We start from the raw sequence: 20,623 nt of genomic DNA on the forward strand, positions 1-20,623 counted from the left end.
TCAAGTACTGGTAGCTGTAAACACCAAATTCATATCTGTTGCAGCTTCCTGTAAATAATTTATATCTTAATAATTAAGCTCCAACAATCTAAAGATCAGCTTCAACCGGTCTGAACCGACCAAAAGTGTTTTGACCCCAAACCTGGTCTACAGAGAGGAAACGTGGCATGATAGCAAGCAGAGAGACAAACCCACACACACATATAGCATTTAGGGCAGGTGGTGAGTGTGTGAGGTTTCAAGTGTGGTTGGTTTCATTTCATTTTTTATGGGGCAGCATCTCTAGCAAACAGCTCTTCTTTTAGGCACTAAAGTTGCTTTCCGTGTAATTTCAAGATTTTCAAGTTAGGTTTAACCCAAGCTTAAGGCTTCATTTGTCCCAAAAGGCAGATCTGAGGACAACAGATGCACATTAAAAGCACTGAAGGAATAGTAATGGTAAATACGCTTATTTTGGTTTGGATTGATAGCACTCTCCTATCTGTCGGTTCAATATAAAGCTATAGCCAGCAGCCGGTTATCTTAGCTTAACATATATACTGGAAGCGAAGGGGAAAACATCAAGAAATCAAAGTGTTATCACGACAAGCTAGATGCTTCCTCTTGTTTCCAGTTTTGTGCCAAACCGGCTGCTGGCTATAGCTATATTTACTGTACAAACATGAGACTGGTATATGTCTTCTTATCCAACTCTTCCATTCCTTTGACTGTATTTAAATTGCAGAGTGCATTAAATGATCAGGGAACCAGCATAACCATTACAGAGCAGGTTTAAAGGAGGAGTTAACTTTTTAAATGTAAATAGTGACTGCCTTAAGCTGTGCTGTGAAGAAATCAGTGATGACGACCTGCTGGATGGGATGTCAGTGATCTCATTAGTAGCCAAATGGTTATTCAACTTGCCATCTATCTACCCGGCCATGTGATCCTGTTGCCTTCTGAATGATGTCCTGAGGGCTGTGTATCACATCTGAACCTCTTCATTTTCTCCTCTATGCTAAATCGAACATTCAGTATTCAAGAGACAGCGGCGATTCATTTGGCCGATTTGCGAGCAGCACAGGAAGCAGCTTGATACTCTCTGCATGCTTGTGCTTTTTTCCCCCCTGGCGCAGAGACAATACACCCTGTTATCTAAAACACAAATAGCCAGTTGAAGCCTAGACTTGCTGACTAACACAGCGAGCTGCAGCTCTTCCCAGTTGAAGGAGACGCTGACTGTCTGCTTGTTTTGACCCGCTCACAGGTCAGACGGGAAAATAATATCCTTTCGGATCCCATTTCACTGACTAATTATTAGAGAACAATGTCTTTGATGGGTCTGATAACACTGAGTTCAGGCTGTAGGTCAATCCCAGCAGGAGCACCCACAGAAGAAAAGAGTAACAAGACATGATTGCACCTCAGATTATTATGCAAAATACTGCATCTGGTGCTTCTTTTCTACCTTCATTTACTACTGAAATAAACAAAAACACATCACTCAAACTTTCATTATTAAGTAGAACTACCTACAATCAAACACTTAAAAAAACTCACCTAACAGAACCATCTCTCCCAGCAACAGAAGGGAAGGTGTGTGGCAGCTAATCAGTACACCTGAGCACTGCTTTGTTTGAGGACGCGCTTGATTTTGTGACCCTATTTGATCAGTGGTCAGGTAGCTACTACAAAAGCCCCAAAAACTCACCCAAAATCTCTTTCTTTTTGCAAACACAGTCATGTATTCATAACTTATTAACCACGGCTAGTAGTGATTTAGTTTACATGCACAATTTTACTTCACCTTCTGCTGATCTCACATACTGAAGTTGTGTAGACGTTTTTAATTTCGTCAGTCTTTTCAGTGATGCATAAAGCTGTACAAGATTACACATAATTACGAACAATTATAGCCACCAAAAACTGCACTTTCAATATGCATATAGGCATGTGAGCTTTGTTTTTTTCAAATAGACTTAAACACACCCCGTCCACTATGATCAGTCAATAAAATTGTTTTGGGTTCTATACCACAGTGAAGTCTGCAGATGCAGGCTTCACCAGAGGGTCCTTCAAGGGCTCATAGCAGCACTTACGAGCACCCTTGCAGAAAGAAAAATAGGAATGGGACACCGTGAGCCTTTACAGACCCTCACATGAATGTACACATCAGACCCACAAGACCGAGGGTGGAAAATAGAAAAACAAAACTTAGGACTTAAAGGGGACATATCATGAAAAACTCACTTCTTTATCTTGTTCCTGTTAGATACTGTTTCTTTAATAGGTTCTTCATTGACGTAGTTTGAATTTTTTGGTCAAACATTTATCTACCTAATAATTTAAATAACATTATGACATTATTTATCGTGATAAATTATAGGTGATTATAGGGTTAAAGCATTAATACAGACATTTGTGTTTTGTATTTTTTCTTGTATGCTACCATTATTATGGAAAGCATGATAACCGACTTTATCATTATTTGTAATTTTTAAGATGATATAAATGTATATAAATGCAGGAAATTCAGCATTTCACACAACTACTTCAGTCACTCGTAGCACAACTGAGGGTAACACCATTAATGCCTTTGAGAAGAGACTGTGTGAATGTGTGTGAATGTTTTAATCATATTTATGCCGTACGACCTGGTTTGTTTGAAGCATACTGAACTCTTTAATTCACTCGTTTAAACTCTGGTTGTCAGACATTTTCATTGAGGTATTGTCAGTATTCTTCTCCTGATTTTCCTCTAAAGAAAAGCTTTAAATGAAATGCAGCGCTCTCTTTTAGTGACTGGATAACGAGGATGGATAGCTTGTGTTTTTTGACATGCTGCTGGAAGGTATTTTCAACGTATGGAAAATTCAATTCGCACTTGTCAGTCACGCCTCCGACATCTGCCGCAGTCATGAAAACACCTACAAAGGGCCTCTTTAAGTGAAGAGGCAACTCTGAGAAAATGAGACGTTCACAAAAACTCCTGACAAGTGCCGCGTTGGAGACGCTGCCGCTCTCGCCTCTCCGGGGAGAACAGAGTATTCACACAGAAACACCTGTGCCGAGCTGCTTTTCTGCAAAAAAATCCCAAGTACCAACCTTCTCCACTCATTCCTTGTTGTCATCATCCACAGAAACCACTCACTCTAAAGGGGCCACTTACCCGGAGAGTGAGCGAGCGTCTAAATCAGATATTTTTTCTCTGTGATGTGCACAAGCCCAGCTGTGATTAAAGATAATTAGTTGTCTGTATTGAGCGGAGCAGTGTGGCTATGCTAATACGCACCTGTTCGCATGGTGACGCAAGAGATGTGCACGCTGCTTAGCATGGAGCGGGACGCGCTGTTCTCATTCAGGGAGAATACTGTGATACTGATGAAAATTTCAAAAGCTGGTTTTGTGTCACAAGAGGTGCAGACTTAGAGGGGACATGCTGACAGCTCTATTTGTGTGATGAATGCATGCGCTGTAAACCGAGGGGACTAACAGCGACGTGAGAAGCTGGTCCCTCTGCCCATTTAAAACGAGCAACAATAGACACTCGCGCTGGTCTGTGTGTCTTATTTAAATGTCAATATCCATCCCGGAGAGACGGCTGAACAGTATCCGAACACTACCGAGTGAAAGAGAGAGAGAAGACTCAGTCAATGACAGCACCACTATCATCGTCTAATTACACCCATTTTAATTACAGCATTGCGAAAGATGTTATTGGTTACGATAATGGTACGTCTGCGATTTAATGCTCGGACCAGCAGTTAGATCTGATTAAAGTGCTTGGAGATATTATGAGCGAGGCGCTCTAAAAGGTATACTTCAAGAAAATGGACAAGCTGACAAGGACTAGAGAGGTTAGTAGGGTGGCCCAGCAATTACAGCAAGCTCATCAAAATGACCCTGTAATTATTCATACTAATCCAGTAACACTAGATTATAGAACTGTAGAGACATGGCGGTGCAACATGGCAGACTGTGTGAAGATGACCCGCTCCCTGTTTAGACATAAGTGGCTCATTCGAAGGTTACAAAAACACAATGATTCTTATTCTCAGGTGATTATACAATAAAGAAAACATACTGTTATACAGCTCTTTTTAGCTTTCCCTCAGAGAGTTGGATGAGAAGATTGATGCCACACTTGGACATAACAGGGGTGTCGATCTTCTCATCTAACATCTAATCTAAGAAAGCCAAAATGTAAAAATCACGTAACACCAAAGAAATAAATGCTGTTGTAAATGCTAAATGCATTTTGTCAGATTTGTAGTGAGGAGCGTGGTTTATAACACTCAATCATTAGGACGGGTTTCTGCATCAAAATATTGCAATTTGTTTTTATCCTTATGATGCACCATGACGACGGTGTCAGGCATCCTAATCAGACACTTTGATAGCCGAACACAACTTGACCCTTTCATTGGCCAACTGTCTCATTGAGGCATCGCATGATAAATAGCTTAATTTGCCATCTGTGCATTCAGACATGATTAAATTCCCACTGCTCTTCACCTTTGCTCGGCAGCAAAACACAAGGCCCGACAGTCTCCCTGCATCCGCTAATGAAATACTCCCTTTATATTACTGTGCTTTAGCTAATTACACTTTGGTTTAGAGCCAGAAAACCCCCTCCGGCTACTTTACAGCTGTGTTAGATGTCACATATAAGTCCCCTGATGGACCAAACTAGATGTTCTTGCATTTTTATTGAAACATTACATTAAGAGTTGGGATCAATTGTTGCACAGAAGACGAAGAGATGGAAGAGATGTCAGAGGTCCTTCAACAACAACAAAAAACAGGTATATATAAATTATATTTCCTTGACTTATATAAATGTAGGCTGTCAAAGTTACGCTATAATAATGCATTAACGCAGATTTGTTTTAACGCCACTGATTTCTTTAACGCATCTTGCATAATATGAAACTAGAAAACCTAACAAATCCACTGGTACCAACCATGTCTTACTTACTTACGCTAAATTTTGGCGAAGAAAAACTGTCATGGCCATTTTCAAAGAGGTCTCTTGACCTCTGACCTCAAGATATGTGATTGAAAATGGGTTCTCTGGGTACCCACGAGTCTCCCCTTTACAGACATGCCCACTTTATGATAATCACATGCAGTTTGGGGCAAGTCATAGTCAAGTCAGCACACTGACACACTGACAGCTGTTGTTGTCTGTTGGGCTGCAGTTTGCCATGTTGTGATTAATCACGTTTAAATATTTTAATCGATTGACAGCCCTAATATGTATATACACTCACCGGCCACTTTATTAGGTACACCTTGTTAGTACCGGGTGGTCTTCTGCTGCTGTAGCCCATCTGCTTCAAGGTTGGACGTGTTGTGCGTTCAGAGATGGTATTCTGCATACCTTGGTTGTAACGAGTTGTAACGGTTATTTGAGTTACTGTTGCCTTTCTATCATCTCGAACCACTCTGCCCATTCTCCTCTGACCTCGGACATCAACAAGGCATTTCCATCCACACAACTGCCGCTCACTGGATATGTTCTCTTGTTCGGACCATTCTCTGTAAACCCTAGAGATGGTTGTGCGTGAAAATCCCAGTAGATCAGCAGTTTTTGAAATACTCAGACCAGCCCGTCTGACACCAACAAACATGCCACGTTCAAAGTCACTTAAATCCCCTTTCTTCCCCATTCTGATGCTCGGTTTGACCTTCAGCAAGTCGTCTTCACCACCTCTAGATGCCTAAATGCATTGAGTTGCTGCCATGTGATAGGCTGATTAGCTATTTGTGTTAACAAGCAATTGAACAGGTGTGCCTAATAAAGTGGCCGGTGAGTGTATATATATAGTTCAACAAATACCATTAACATTTTTAAATCTTCAGTATAATAGTATTTAAATTATGCTCTAATCTAACAAATCTATAACTCTTAGAATCTGAAAATATGTTTAATACATGTCTAATATTTTTTTAGTACATTTCTCTTGTGTTGTTCTTCCACATAACTAAGACTATATTTGCATAAACAATAGGCTATACGTCAAATTATTCCGGTATATCCTCTATCTTGTAAGGGGTCCGTGGCAGAAAAAAGTTTGAGAACCTCTGATTCAGAAAATAATAAATCATGCTTAAATCATTCTTTCCATAATAATGTTAGTAGACAAAAAAAAGCCACTTAAATGTAAATGAATCAAACTGAAACACTGAAACGCCGTCGCCTAAAGGTAGCTACAGATTCTGTGTATCCAGTATCTTCTTACACCAGTTAGCGACAAGGAAACTTGTTCAAACCCCTCTTGAGAAAAAAGGTATCAACAGGAGAATAAAGGTGGCATTTAGAGCTTCAGACAGAGCGTCAGTGTGTGAGACGATACGCAGTTACAAATACTGCAAAATGACTCCTGACTGAACCTTGAAGGTGGGCCTTTCAGGGATTCCCATGGTAACCAATACCAGATCTGAAGCCAGCTAATCTTAATCACCAACTGTTGAGGACGTACATCTGAGTCTCTTTGTACCCTGCTGTTTGAGCAAATTGAAGTTTTTAGTACAAGTGCTGCTGCGATTATTTTCAAAGGAGGAATATTTAAAAATCGGTGTTTTTGTTGTTGGGGGTCTTTGGCGCCGGTCAAACCTCTAAACAGGCTTTGGGTTTGTTTAGCTGAGCCGCATCAAAAGATTGCTTTTCTCGCTCAATGGCTTTCTTGATCATTCTCGAACCTCACTGAAGCGTTGGGAATGGAAATACCTCCGCCCGTGAGCTACTCAGCCTCAACGTCTTCTCCTTCTCTGTTGGATCATTGTTTCCTCTTAGCTCAATACACATGGATCGCAGAGTTATTCAGGGAATATAGGCCAAGTTATTCTGATATCCTCCCCCTCGAGAGTGTAAGGGGACATTCCAGCGGCTCAAGTGGAGCAACAGTAAAAAGGAGTTTCTCTCGCTTCGGTGGATACAGGTCACTGAAAGCAAAAGGCCTTCAACACAGTGACCAGCTACAGGCTCTTTTTCTGGCACTGGGTCCTTAAAGCGATATTTCACTTTGGTTTAGATGTAATGCTTTGGCCAAACATGTCTTCTTACTACTCAACATACAATGCTTTTTACAAAACTGTACATGGATGTGGGAGGCGCTTTTCAAATTCCTTGCACAATAAAAATGCTGAAAAATGAAGCAACGTATATAAACGTTCACATAAGTTACTTACAAAGTTAGCACTTCACAAAAGGTATTAAATGTCAGTATTTTTTGCACTTTTTTTTTACTATGTTTGTAAACAACAGTCTGTACTTTCATTATCCTGACACTTAAAATAATTTAGCAGTTATTTTAATATACTTTTTAGCAAGTTGCACCATCTTGAAATGACACAACTTTGTTCCATTGTACGCAAGTAAATTGACAATAAAGTTGAATTCCGATTAGTTAATTAAACATTTGGTCATCACAGCCCACAACCCAAACTCAAATAAATAGCAGGGCTGCTCGATTATGGAAAAAAATTGGAATCATGATTGTTTTGGTCAATATTGAGATCACGATTATTTAACACGATTACTCATTGACTTTAGAAACGTCATGCATTTAGAAAGAACATTTTGTAGCCTACATTGTAAGGTTAAATGTGTCAATCTGGTGCACGGTTCCATATTTCAAGACGGGTCAGGTGGGTTGCCGACAGTCCGCCCCGGGAGCAGGGAGCCTTGTCCCTCACGCAAGGACAGCGAGCACTAAAAAGCAGCAATTAGGTCGGGGCAAGGGCTGCTGTAGAGCGCCACCTTCACCCCGGGCCTTTCCAAACCGACCTAGAGCTGATCGTGGCGCACCACCACGGAGGCACCCTGGAGGGTTCCCACCAGGTGATCCTCCCGCACCGAGCGGCCGTCCCTGACCTGCTGAGAACACACCGCTGTAAAGGAAAGGGGTGCGCTGGTTTCATAACACAAAACAAAACGAGAGCGTCATTGCGAAATGGAATGCGGCACAATAATCGTTTTATGTAGATCATCATATTTCTACAATCATTGGAAACCAAAATCGTAATTGGAATTCGACCAATTGCACAGCCTTATCAAATACCGTATTTTGTCTGAGCTAAAGATATTCAAATTACAATCATATGAAACAGACAAAAGCACTAAATCTGACTGAGTGAACGACTATTTGTTTTGGCACAAATTTAAATAAAAAATCTAAATAAAATATGAAAAGTGAAACACAAGGAAGAGTTTGATTTTGAAGGCAACATCAGAACATAATAGATCTAGTCTCTCAATGATTTTATTTAGTGAAATTATATGTAAAATTCAGTGCAATTTCCCCGTAGCAGCATGAGCAGTGATTGACAGCTGCTGTAGAGACTCCTCGGCTCTGATTGGTGGTTTTCCTTCGGGCATGTTGAAATCTTGCAAATGCTATTTAGGAGCACTAGGAAAACACAGGAACATGACCTTTTTCACAGATTATCTGTTTCATGTATTACTGTCAGGATATAGTGACGTTTGTTTTAAGAATAATTTTTTAACTTTTTATCATTTTAGCCCAAAGTTACCAACTGTAACTTTAATGCCTGAAAATGACACGCCTATGCATGTAACTTTAGTAGTCAGACTACTTTTTCTGTGTTGCATTATTAGCTCTGTGTTATTGATTGCGGTCAGTGCATAGTGCACGTGTTGTCCTCCGTGGTCGTTTAAAACAAGTGTGATAGTTGGTCAAATATTAGCATTCCCCACCCTCAGCCTCACCCGCTGCCTCTTGTGACACCTTTCACTTTAAACACATTTCATCCACTGCTCATATAAAAATATTGATTAGAGCAGCGTTAAGAGTAAAACGCTGCAGCTTTAATTCTATCAAGTGCTTTCCACAACCAGCTGTATAGTGCATTCACAAATACTGGACGAGAAACAGTTCATTCATAACACCCCAGTATGTACACACACTGCACTCCGAGTGACTCCAACATAAAACACACACACACACACTCCGCTCAGTGTTTGTGCTTAGCCATATACGGGCAGCCTGAGGCCGGCATGAGGTCCTACCTCTGAGTTTGTACAGCTCTCCATTGACGGAGTTTACAACGAACATGTGCGGAGCCTCGTCGCTCGGGGTTACCGAGGCGCCGATCAGGGGCAGGGACCCGCGGGGCTTCTGGCTCTTCCCCTGCTCGTTGACAAAGTACTGCAGCTGTCCCAGTTCTGGATCCAACACAAAGTACCTGCAAGGGAGGAAAAAAAGACAGAGAGTTAAGAAAGTAATGGGCCAGAGAGAAAGAAGAGGGGAGAGGGAAAGAGAAGAAGCACCGTTAACGTTATCATCATTTTGCTTTATGCTCTCATTATCTCAGCTTGTTTACTTGGAAAAACTTTTTTTTATATTCCTGTTGCGCAAACTTCCAAGGAAGTGTGTGAGAGAGAGAGAGAGGAGGAGGGGTATGAATGGGGGTGAGATGAGGCGAAAGAGAGCTGCCGTAAAAACACACAACACTCTTAAATTTCTCACCTCCCATGCAACAACGCCTGCAGGATCTTATTTACCTCAGCGCTCTTCACGCAAGATTCGTTAAAAACACCCCTCTGTGCACATTAAAGCCGGCTTTCACCAACACCGAGCCGGCAGCTCAATTCCAAATTACTCAAGGTAGCGATTAGTGCGGTCATCTCGAGCAGAAGCCACAGCTCGCGGCGTGGAAATTAAACCCCACATTTTCCCCTTTGTGATAAATGAATCACATTCAATCACCGCGTAATTGAATCTCTGCCTCGCTCATCGCCGGCTGGAAGATTCAAAGCCAGACGGACGCATGAGAGAAGCGGACACATTTCATATCCTGTGGGCACAAAGGATTGTGTATGACATTCAAGAAACTGGCCTGTCTGCTTCGCTCAACGCTTTGTTTCTGGCTCTGCATCTCAACACGGGCCAGAGTGGCACCGGGTGGCTTTGGCTGACCTTTCCATGCTTGTGTGATATGGCCTGAGGTAACAGCAGTTGTCTTTGTCTTCTGCTCCATGTATCGCCCTGTTTTCCCTGATAATCCTTGTGTTCACGATCAATGTTCCCTTTCCATCCGCGAGTACAGAAGCTGTGGTATTGATCCGGCCTTTACTGAGCAGCAGCGCTGTTGCTTCTTCCTAATGCCATGTCACAGTTGCGTGTGATGATTGAAGGTATCACCCGTCCACCCCACTATCCCAGAGGTTTTAATAGGCGTCTCACAGATTTCAAAGAGCAGCTACAGCTCACTTCAATCTGCCCTCATGCTGTAGTTTACCAGTGCTACTTCTTTTCATCTGTATCCACAGGCTTGTTTGTGTATAACCAGACATATATTTTCGTTATCAATTTACCTGTCAAATATTTTCTCAAGTCACAAAATTGTGAAAAATGTAAATCGCGCTTTCTTAAAGAAACATTATTCAAAGAAAAGCAGCACATTTTCCCGATTGAGAGGCTGGATGTAGGTAATGTTTGGGTTTTAAACAATTAACAAAAAATAGTTGTAGATTAATATTCTTGTTTGTAGTCTTCTTTTTGACCAATCATTTAGTCTATAAAATGTCAGGGGATTGAAAAGTGCCATTCACAACTTCCCAGAGCACACGGTGACATCTTGAAATTGATTGTTTTGTCCAACCATCATTGCAAAACACAAATATATTTAATTTGCAATTACATAAAACACAGAAAAGCAGCAAATCCTTACAAATTCCTTCAATGTTTAGCATTTTTACTTGATAAAAGACCAGATTATTTACTAGCTAATCGATTAATCAACTAATTCTTTCACTAGAAATATCGAACACTTGTTATTTATGATTAAAAATCATGAATGGCTTCAGTCTGCAAATATGCAAACGATACAAGAGAACAAAAGAACTCTGTTACTGCATCCTTCACGTCGGGCATTTTCCCATGAACCCTCTCGAGTTCCCCGGAGAGGAAGCAGTGAATACTGTTCTCTGAAAATTGATCCCCTCACGCGGTCTTGCCTCCTTCCATCAGGAGAGCTGGTGATTTATGTCGACCACAGCCAACCAGGGAGCGATCTGCCTGCGTCAGTTTTTATCCAGCCATCTCTTTTTCTCTCGCACATACACACACATACTGTTACTGTCCATGAAGTCTTATCCCCTGTTCAGTCAGCAGAGTGGAGGCTTTTACCGGTGACCCCTCCAGGCAAGTCCTGCCTTTGCAGCTAAACCCCGACGCAGACCTTTAACATGATGGATGGTGCTGGATGACGAACCCTGGGCTTTACATTCAGCCTCTCGTGTCATAGCAGTGCTGATTATGTCAAACCTGCAATGAACTTTTCACCTTTGGAGGCATGAAGCTGCAGCAAACTGGGCCAGATGAAAACATAATGGTAGGACAACACTGATGGAACATTTGCAGCAGTGTTTAAACTGCACGTATTAAACTGCATATCGTGATTTTAAACCCTTTACAGGTTTAATTGGGTTATCTGTATACTTTTTCAGGCAGTTGCTTTTCTGATTTTCATCAAAAAACATCCCCACAAGCTCTGAAATGTAATCACTCACCCACTAAAGAATAAACATCTGTAACAACAAAGAGTTTCCTGATACTGATCCATTCATTTTCTTGCTGACATCATTCAAATAAATCGCCACCATAACAATAACAACACGGTTAAAAGAGCTTAGTCAAGCACATTCATCCACATCAACAGAAACACTGCCATTTCCTTATGCAGGAAATAACTTGTCAGCAGCATTTGCATCTCTTCTCTGCTCTTTTGGCAGTTCATTCTTAAAAACGCTCAGAGGAATGTCAGTCCGGGAGGAAGGCAGTAAATCTCCCTTGATATTGGCAGGAAATGTGAGTTATACATGTTCAGTGAGACGTGTGGCTCCAGAATGCAACTAAATATTTTCATTGGTCGCACCGGTGCGCCTGACAGTTCTATCTGTGTGTGTGTTGTGTGTGTGTGTGTGTGTGTGTGTGTGTGTGTGTGTGTGTGTGTAGCATCACAACCTTAAAAAATAGCAATAATTCAAAATAAAGAAAACTATTCATTGTTTTTTCATCAAGAAAAATGCTACAGTGCCCGTTACACCTGTTCCTAGCCCTGAAAGGCCCAGACCCGATCTCATCGGCGGAGGTAACCGCTCCACCACCTGTCCCTCCTGTCCCTGGTAAAATACCTAATTCTGACCCAACATCTTTGGCAGAGATGCAATTTGGTTGCACCTAAATTATGTGCTGGTGCATCTAAATGAAAAAGTTAGGCGCACCAGTGCAACCAGTGTAAAAAGTTAAGTTCGGCGGGCCGCACCGCAGCAGCGTGACATTTGACGCATGTCAAGCGCCGCCCCCCAGCACCATCATGTGTGGACACCCAGGCCTACTTAAACTTACTTTCCCACCCGAAAAGGCACACCTCCAGGGGACGGCCCATTGTTCCAATGACCCATCCGTTCTGAAAATACACACTCTCAGTGCAACAAACAGAAGCACATGGCTAACTATTATGCAGAATGACATCAGGGTAGCCAACCAGAGTCAGAGGAGAACGGGTCATGGTAGGGGAAGGTCTGATGATGTCATTTTGCATAATAATTAGCGATGTTCGGGATAACGGGGCTGTCGGGACATTTTCCGAACTATATCTCGGGATATTTCTCGACCTCAACAACTAATCTCTCCATATCCATTCATTGACACACGAGAGACAGCGATAGCAAGAGGTGAGTGAGGAAATCGGAAGACAGAGCAGGGAAGTCAGAGCAGAGAAGAGGAGCTGAGATGTAGCAAGCATGGAGCTAGTAGGGGAAAAAAGTGCTTTTTCAGGGGCAACGTGGCAGGAAATAGGACAGTGGCGTGAATTGTCGCAGGGCGGCGCGTCGACAAGCGCCGACACACGCCAAGCCGCTACCAGTGTGCAGGGTATACATAGAAAACAAAAGGGGCAGGTGTGCGTTGGCCTTTAGTCTGGAGCCATGTGTAGGGTTGTAGTGTCAAAGGGGTTATGTAAAGCCAACATTTTATACTATCATGGGAGAATCTTAAAGCTGCATCAAATGATTTTTAACCCCGAGGAGGCAGAAAAACTCCAAAACAAACTATATGCTCAACTTTTCACCAGCCACTCCTTCACTTGGGCTCTCTGCCCATTTCAGACTGGGCATGTAGCGCTTGCCTTTTCTGAGATTATTTACTGGAACCATCTCCCTAAATGTAGCTGCTTTCAGACCTGCACCAATCTAATGGCTATTTATCATGTCAGTCTGCTGTTCTGAATAAGCACCCTGGTCACTTTTAGCCATCACGGCATTCTTACTAGGTTGGATCTATGAACATTTCCGTATCACTTTCAACACAACACAAATCTGATTTGAATGCCGTCAGATTAACATTATGGCTGCAGCAGCAAAAAGTAAAACATGCACAGAGAAATATAAAATGCATATATTACCCATGCGGTAACCCCGGGGGCAGAAAAGTGTGTGTGTGGGGGGGGGGATTTTAATATAACTCACCCGATTTAAATCATATTAAGGCTTAAAGTCATGCATAATTAAAGGGGTGGCCACTTTGAGTGACAGGTGGGTGCCGTCACAGCCGTTAGCTGTCTGCTAGACGTCACCTCAGCTAATTCTCAGCCATGTTGGTGCCTTTTGGAGAATTTTTCATGCAATATCGGACATAATGTGGCTTGCTGTGCAAGTAATTGTACGCAGGGCATCCTGCTGCTGGCCATTGTGCGGGCGTTGGATGATGGTCTGGATCAGTTTCCAACAGGATATCAGAAACTGTAATGTCTAAATCCTGGAATAACATTACCGGAAAGCACCATTCGACTCTTCTCCTAACTTGTTATATACCGATCTGACAGAAGGGAGCACTCTAGCAAGAAAAAAGGAGGAGGCTGTGCTTTATGGTGAATAATGCACAAATTGAAGGAGCTGACGGGATTGCATTTCACTGGAGTTGTTATAGTTCCATGGCAACTGAGCAAACCCAACCCGACGACGAGGACGGTGTGGCACGATTCATAGCTCAGAACAAATTAGTAAGTGGACCTTGATTTGAGATGGTTTCGTCAACTCCTGAAGAAAAAGCTTAACTTTGCAGCTGCCAGCACACCAACCAACTACAGTTAAGACAAATTCAAGCATCTAAAAAAAAGAAATGGAAATAAGGGCAGCAAAAGAAAACCAGGCTAAGTGTTTCTTCCTCTTCACCGCCACAGAAACACCCACCAGAGCCGCATTACCCCGACTCACAGCTTTGATCAAAGCAGCACACAAGTGCTCCTTTCCCAGTGAGCACATCTGCAAAGAAATGATTCATCCCTCACAATGTACTCCCCACCCTGCTGACCGCTTAAGAAGACATAAATTTAGAATCTACACATGTAGCAATCCTTTCAGATCTCGTATAAGGAGATATCTGAAGGAGACTGAGAGAGCTCTGAATTTTTAGTGCTCTGTGATCTGCATGCAAATGTTGGGAAACCTGCATATGATGCACAAACAAACCAGATGAACAAACAACAGAGCAATATCACCTGCATGAAAGGTTTGAACGCTAGGCCTCGATTGCCTCTGCAGTTTGAAAACTTGAATCACTTGAAGCATGAGCAGCTGATGGTAATCAAACCCACACATACATGCTGTAGGTCCTGTATTGTACGCTGTGTTATGTCACAGTCACAAAAGCTCCAATGGGTGACTCTCGTCTAACACACGACCATCTTTGTATCTACAATATAAGACCCATAGCTCAGCAGAGATGTCTTCCAATCACTGCATGCACGTTAAACATGTTTCAAGTGTGTGTATGAGTGCGAGTGAATGTGTGTGTTTGTGTAAACTACTACTTTCTGAAACTACTGGAACTTTTGGGGGTGGAGTTTGCAGGAATGACTGTCTCTGATTGGTGAAACACACACACAGTACCGCTGCTTCAACTGTACCGCTTCATTCATAAAACAAGGAAGCAATCTACTATCGATTTAGGACCATTTTAGGAAAAGGGGAGAACATTTCTCATTGTCTGATAACATTAAAAGTAAAGTTAGGCTCTGCTGTCAGCTTCCCGAGAGAGAAATATCGTGAGTTATTTTCTGATTGTTTCACGCCGTTAACGTTCTAAAGCACAAATAAATAACCATCAAACACTCGACAGATGATTTACTGTGGAGACAGACTCTCTTTAGTTTCATTTTCCTCTGCTGCATTTCATTCATTACATCCAACGTGCAGTAGTAAATATATGGAACAGTAAATATCGTCGCGGTGAGACAAAACTTGAGACGGACACACTGAACTGCAGGCTGCAGAGTGTGTTTACTGCTGTGACCACCAGCATCCCTCGTCCCTCGTCATGTTGCTTTTCATACGTCAGCGGACCAATTAGCCTAATCTTTGCAGGTCTTTAGACCAAGGTGGAAACGCAGATAACAGTGGGCTGAAGGAACCTTTTAATTCCTTGAAAAGTAGTTCCAGGGCCTAAAAGACCCATCTTTTGGTATTTTTTTTTACCTATTTTCCCATGTTTTTGTGTCTAACTGACTAATAGGGACAACAATTTCTAAAATCCAGTATTGAGGGAGAGCGTCAGACACAAAAACATGGGAAAATAGGGTGCAAGTAAGTCCTGTATCAGCTGCTGTCCCACAAGGCTTTTTCTGTGTTACTCATGTTGCACAGAAAAGCATGTTGAACTACACTTCACGTCACGATTAACTATGTTATTATTACCAATATAGAAACCACAAACTATGAACTACAAACTATGAAACAAAAAATGGTTACCTAGCACATTTTTCTCCAACAAATTCACACACACAGCACCTACACGACGTAACAGCACTTCACACTGACACATGGCCACCCACACAGTGGCAGAATTAGCTCCACTCAGGTCTGCTGCCCACCACGACACCACCTGCCAAACACACACAATGTGTTCCTCCGCCTGATAAATATTGGAACGTGACTGACGACTGTAATTACTCCAACACCACCAGTCTCCACAGGTGCACCGCCTCTCCTCCTTCAGACGTTTCTATATATAAATGCTGTAGGCACTTAAAGATACTAACTAAACACAATCTGGGAAAAAGGTTCTTCTCTTCTTCCTCTAATGGGTTTAGAAAAAGCCTGATATTACAAGAACCAGCTGCAACAAGCTTGTTGTTTTTTTTACATTAAAAACCTAATATATCTTAATTAAGGTATCCAATGTGGCAGAGAAAAACACTCATCATGAGCACAGGGACTAATGGAAAACTGAATTATAGTGCATGTTTTCTCACAATCTATAAACAAAAGTTCTAAAAATTGAATTGAAGAAAGATCAAAACCTGCTTTCATCAGTGAAATGACATTACTAGCTGTTGGGCAAAAATATAGTTTTAGAAACAACATTACAGACAACAAGACCCAATGTCCTACATGTTAGGAATATTCACTCAAGTAGCGTAATGACCTCATACAACATAATATGTACAACAATTATTAGGGGTGTAAGAAAAAGGTGCCGGTGCCTGCATGTGTGCCGCAGAGCCGGTTGAGGGTTGGAAAAGGTTTCACTTTGGGGGAGCGTTACGCGACGTTACGCTTTCCTTTTACCATCATGATATCAATGTGCACGCAGCATCAGCCTCAGGTACCCAGCCGGAGAGCAGACGGTCCGCAAGGCAAAGTAACACAGGAGTAAAGTAAAAAACAAAACTAAAATTCAATTAATGTTAGTGTAACGTAGTTTTAAAATGTTTTTCCATATGTTGTCATGTATGAAAAGACCCAAAATGAGCTCTGTAAGCGGACTACTTGATTACTGTAAGCGAATTATTTAAACAGCGTTTGTATACGAATGATTCTGTCCCAAGCTTTTTGATCAATATAAGCGGTTGATCACTGTAACCGTGATCACTATAAGTGGTTTCCACGGTATATCGCCTTGCTTACTGTATCGCAATATATTGAATCGTAACCCCCGTATCATGATACGTATCGTATCGTCAGATTCTTGCCAATAAACAGCCCTAATAATCATAACACGAGGAATCATCTTAATCCACTTATAAATAAGACTCATTTTAATTTCAGGTACAGACTAATCACCATTCTTTGATTGGTCACATCCTACCTACAGTATGTACTGTGTTTGGAACAACTGGCATGAAGCTAAATATGATCAGTAAACTCTTTGACTTCCTTCAAAAAGGGCTGAATTTCCACTCTCTCTCTACACCTGTCTACCCATTTCCTTGAATGTCTCCTTGAAAGCTACAATTCCTTCACTTTCTGGCACTTTGAAATTGAAACGGGACAGATGCCATCACCCCAAAGAACAAACAGATTCTTTAACACCACCCTTCCGGATACCAACTCGGCTTACATCCTGCTGCACATTGTATAATGTGCTATTTGCTTGCATGTGTGTGTTTTGAGTGTTTGTGTGAGCAGACGTGACAGATAACAAATCCCACATGAACGTTACACACAATTTAGATTTCATTTGATCGATATGACCTCTTTTGAGATGAACATGTGTGTGTGATGAATCTTACGCTCAGGTATTATCCCTGTGGGTGCATAATATCAAGATGCAGTTCGGTGCATCATCTGCCTATCAGTTTAAAGGGAGTGTTGGGAGCAGCCTTTCTTTCTCTCCACCTCCGCCTCCCTCCCTACCTCACCCTACTCTCACATATACACTGGCTTCCAGCCCAGATCATACACGCTACAGTCTCAGCTTCCTTCTTCTCTGCAGCGCCGCTATACAGCGACAATGGGACAGTTATTTTTGTGCGCATATTGGCGAAAAAGAAGTCATTTCGTCACACTGCAGCTGCAGAACAGAAAATCTTGCATAATTCATGTTAACTGTGTGTACACTAGTTTGAGCAACTTAGGAGGAAATAAGCAACAAAAGTCTTTCTATTCCTCTAAAAAAAAACTCAAACCACAACCAGATGTTTCAAACGCGGCTCACATCAACAACAAGTGTTGGCTTTGCTATTATTTTCAAATTAAAAACTCACTCATAGCTTGACATAAAAACTCTCTAAGTGTCTTGAGTCGAGTGAATGGGACAGGGCAGGGAGTGAACCCATAAATGCTGCATGAGGTACAGTCGTACGGAAATAATGCACCGCTGTGATCTCCACAGTTGTTGCTGAGATATTCTGCTCTTCATTATGAGAGCGGCCGCAGCGCTTCACGAGCAGCAGAATATCAGAAAACCACAGGACACGAGCACAATGTCTGTTTAAAGCAATAAAATAAAGCAATGTGGTAATATCACCGATTTGTATCAGGCAAGAGTGCACATATAATGGAAACATTTGTAGATGTTTCAGGTGTTGTCCACCTATACAATCCAATACACCAGCTCTACAATAAAGACCAGGAATCGTACAACCTGAGCTACAATGACTAGTTTCATTATCGATTAATCGTTTAAATGATTTTTCTGCAAAAATGCAAAACACTCTTTACTTCCAGCTCCTCATTTGTGAGGATTGCTGCGTTTTTGTCTCATGAAATACTTAAAATGATTGTGAGCAATATTGTACAGCTGCAATGATCACCCAAATTATGCGATTAAGTGCTACTAGTGCGACTGTTGTGATAATCAATTAATCATTTTAGTCATTTCTTCTAACAAAAACACCAAATATTTGATGTTTCCAGCTTCTCTAAACAGAAGATGTGAAGCTTTTCTGTGTCATATTTGATAGTAAGATGAATGTCTTTTGGTTTTTGGACTTCATAGAATAAAACAAGCAATTTGAATACTACAATTTGAATCAACTTGAGCAGGCATTGCTCACAGTTGTCTTAATAGACAAAGACTAACTGATTAATCAAGAAAATAATCGGCAGATTAATCGACAATGGAAATAATCATTAGTTACCTACAATGTTAGCACATTATACAATTAAAAACTAAACTACTAACCGGATAAATGACTGTATGTAATGGAGACACGGTTTCTAAATTAGCAGCAGACTCTGCCGATGCACATGCTGATACCAACATGTCTGTAATGAGCTAATATCGGACTAAATATCGGCCAATATATCAACCCAGATGATTTATCGGTCTAACTTTAGTTGCATAATCAATTATGGAAAGAAAATCAATCATTTTTTTAAGCAAAAATGTCAAATATTGTCTGGTCCCAGCTTCTTAAATGAGAATATTCCCTGCCTTAAATTATAGTAAATTAAATATCTTTGGGTTATGGGTATTTGATGGGCATTTGTTGCGGTTTGTTGACATTTTACAGACCAAACAGATGAATCAATAATAAAAATAATCATTAGTTGAAGCTGTACACTGGAGTGCATAATACTGAGACAAATGTCTAATGTGGCACCATCATATTAGAAAAAGGCAACACAACTATAAGGCTGCAACTAACAATTATTTTTCATCATCTGTTGATTTCCCAAAGCTCAAGTTGGACGTCTCCAGACTGCCTGTTTTGTCTGACCAACAGTTTAAAACACAAAGATATTAAAGAGGACTCACAACACCAGCAAATACTCACATTTAAGAAGTCAAAACACAGTTCATTTTTGGCACTTTTGCTTAAGAAATTAATGAATCGATTGACCAATAACCAAAAATAGTTGTCATTCAGCTCTAAATAGCCTACAACACCACTTTATGTAGCCTCAAGAATTACTGTAGAGTTGGGTCCACACATCTCTGACAGGATGTCAACCAAAGCCAGGACTTAATACAAACAGGACTGTTGATAAATACATTTTGTAAATTCTCTCATCTGATTTTATTAGTGTTTGTTAGCCTGATAATAGTCAGTTAAGTAGAGTCGGGTCAACACATCTCTGATAGGATGTCAACCAAAGCCAGGACTTAATACAGGACTGTTGATAAATAAGATTCAAGTTTCAAGTTTATTTGTCATATGCATTTAAAAGTACAGTGTTCAGTGAAATGCAATGAAATGCATTTTACCCTGGCTCTCTCTCAGCCCTTAAAATCTATAAATAGTACAGCTGATAAATACTACAATAAATAAGACAATACCTGAGAATAAAATTATAAAACAACCTAAAACATCCATAAAACAATCCACAGCTCTGTATTTATTTAGTGCTACTGTTCAGTAGTCTGACCAAATAAATGGGTCGCTTTGTAAATTCTCTCATCTGATTTTATCAGTGTTTTTTTTAGCCTTATAATAGTCAGTTAAGTAGAGTTGGGTCAACACATCTGTTATAGGATGCCAACCAAAGCCAGGACTTAATACAGGACTGTTGATAAATACATTGGTCCTTTGTAAATTCTCTCATCTGATTTTATTAGTGTTTGTGAGCCTTATAATAGTCAGTTAAATAGAGTTGGGTCAACCCAACTCTACTTAACTGATTGATAAATAATATAATAATATAAAACTGTTGATAAATACATTTTGCAAATTCCATCATGTGATTTTATTAGTGTTTGTCATCCTTATAATAGTCAGTTAAGTAGAGTTGGGTTAACCCAACTCTATTTAACTGACTGATAAATAATATAATAATATAAAACTGTTGATAAATACATTTTGAAAATTCCATCATGTGATTTTATTAGTGTTGTTTTTAGCCTTATAATAGTCAGTTAAGTAGAGTTGGGTCAACACATCTCTGACAGGA

The 20,623-nt window shown here is 40.9% G+C and overlaps 1 protein-coding gene across 6 annotated transcripts in view; it reads right to left on the reverse strand.

The window, feature by feature from the left end:
* The window catches only part of LOC119502780 (oxysterol-binding protein-related protein 10), a 91,948-nt gene that overhangs the window by 55,522 nt on the left and 15,803 nt on the right, over nucleotides 1–20,623 (reverse strand). For 3 of the 6 annotated variants that reach the window (XM_037793974.1, XM_037793975.1, XM_037793976.1), the window contains exon 3: nucleotides 9,014–9,189. In XM_037793974.1, coding sequence (XP_037649902.1) covers nucleotides 9,014–9,189 — 176 coding nt within the window. Of the gene's footprint in view, nucleotides 1–1,539; nucleotides 1,625–3,084; nucleotides 3,190–3,271; nucleotides 3,560–9,013; nucleotides 9,190–20,623 lie in introns of those variants that run through there. The other 3 variants (XM_037793978.1, XM_037793979.1, XM_037793977.1) reach the window with 3 other exon arrangements.

The sequence above is a fragment of the Sebastes umbrosus genome, chromosome 15, assembly GCF_015220745.1.
Source record: "Sebastes umbrosus isolate fSebUmb1 chromosome 15, fSebUmb1.pri, whole genome shotgun sequence".
Classification (NCBI taxonomy): domain Eukaryota; kingdom Metazoa; phylum Chordata; class Actinopteri; order Perciformes; family Sebastidae; genus Sebastes; species Sebastes umbrosus.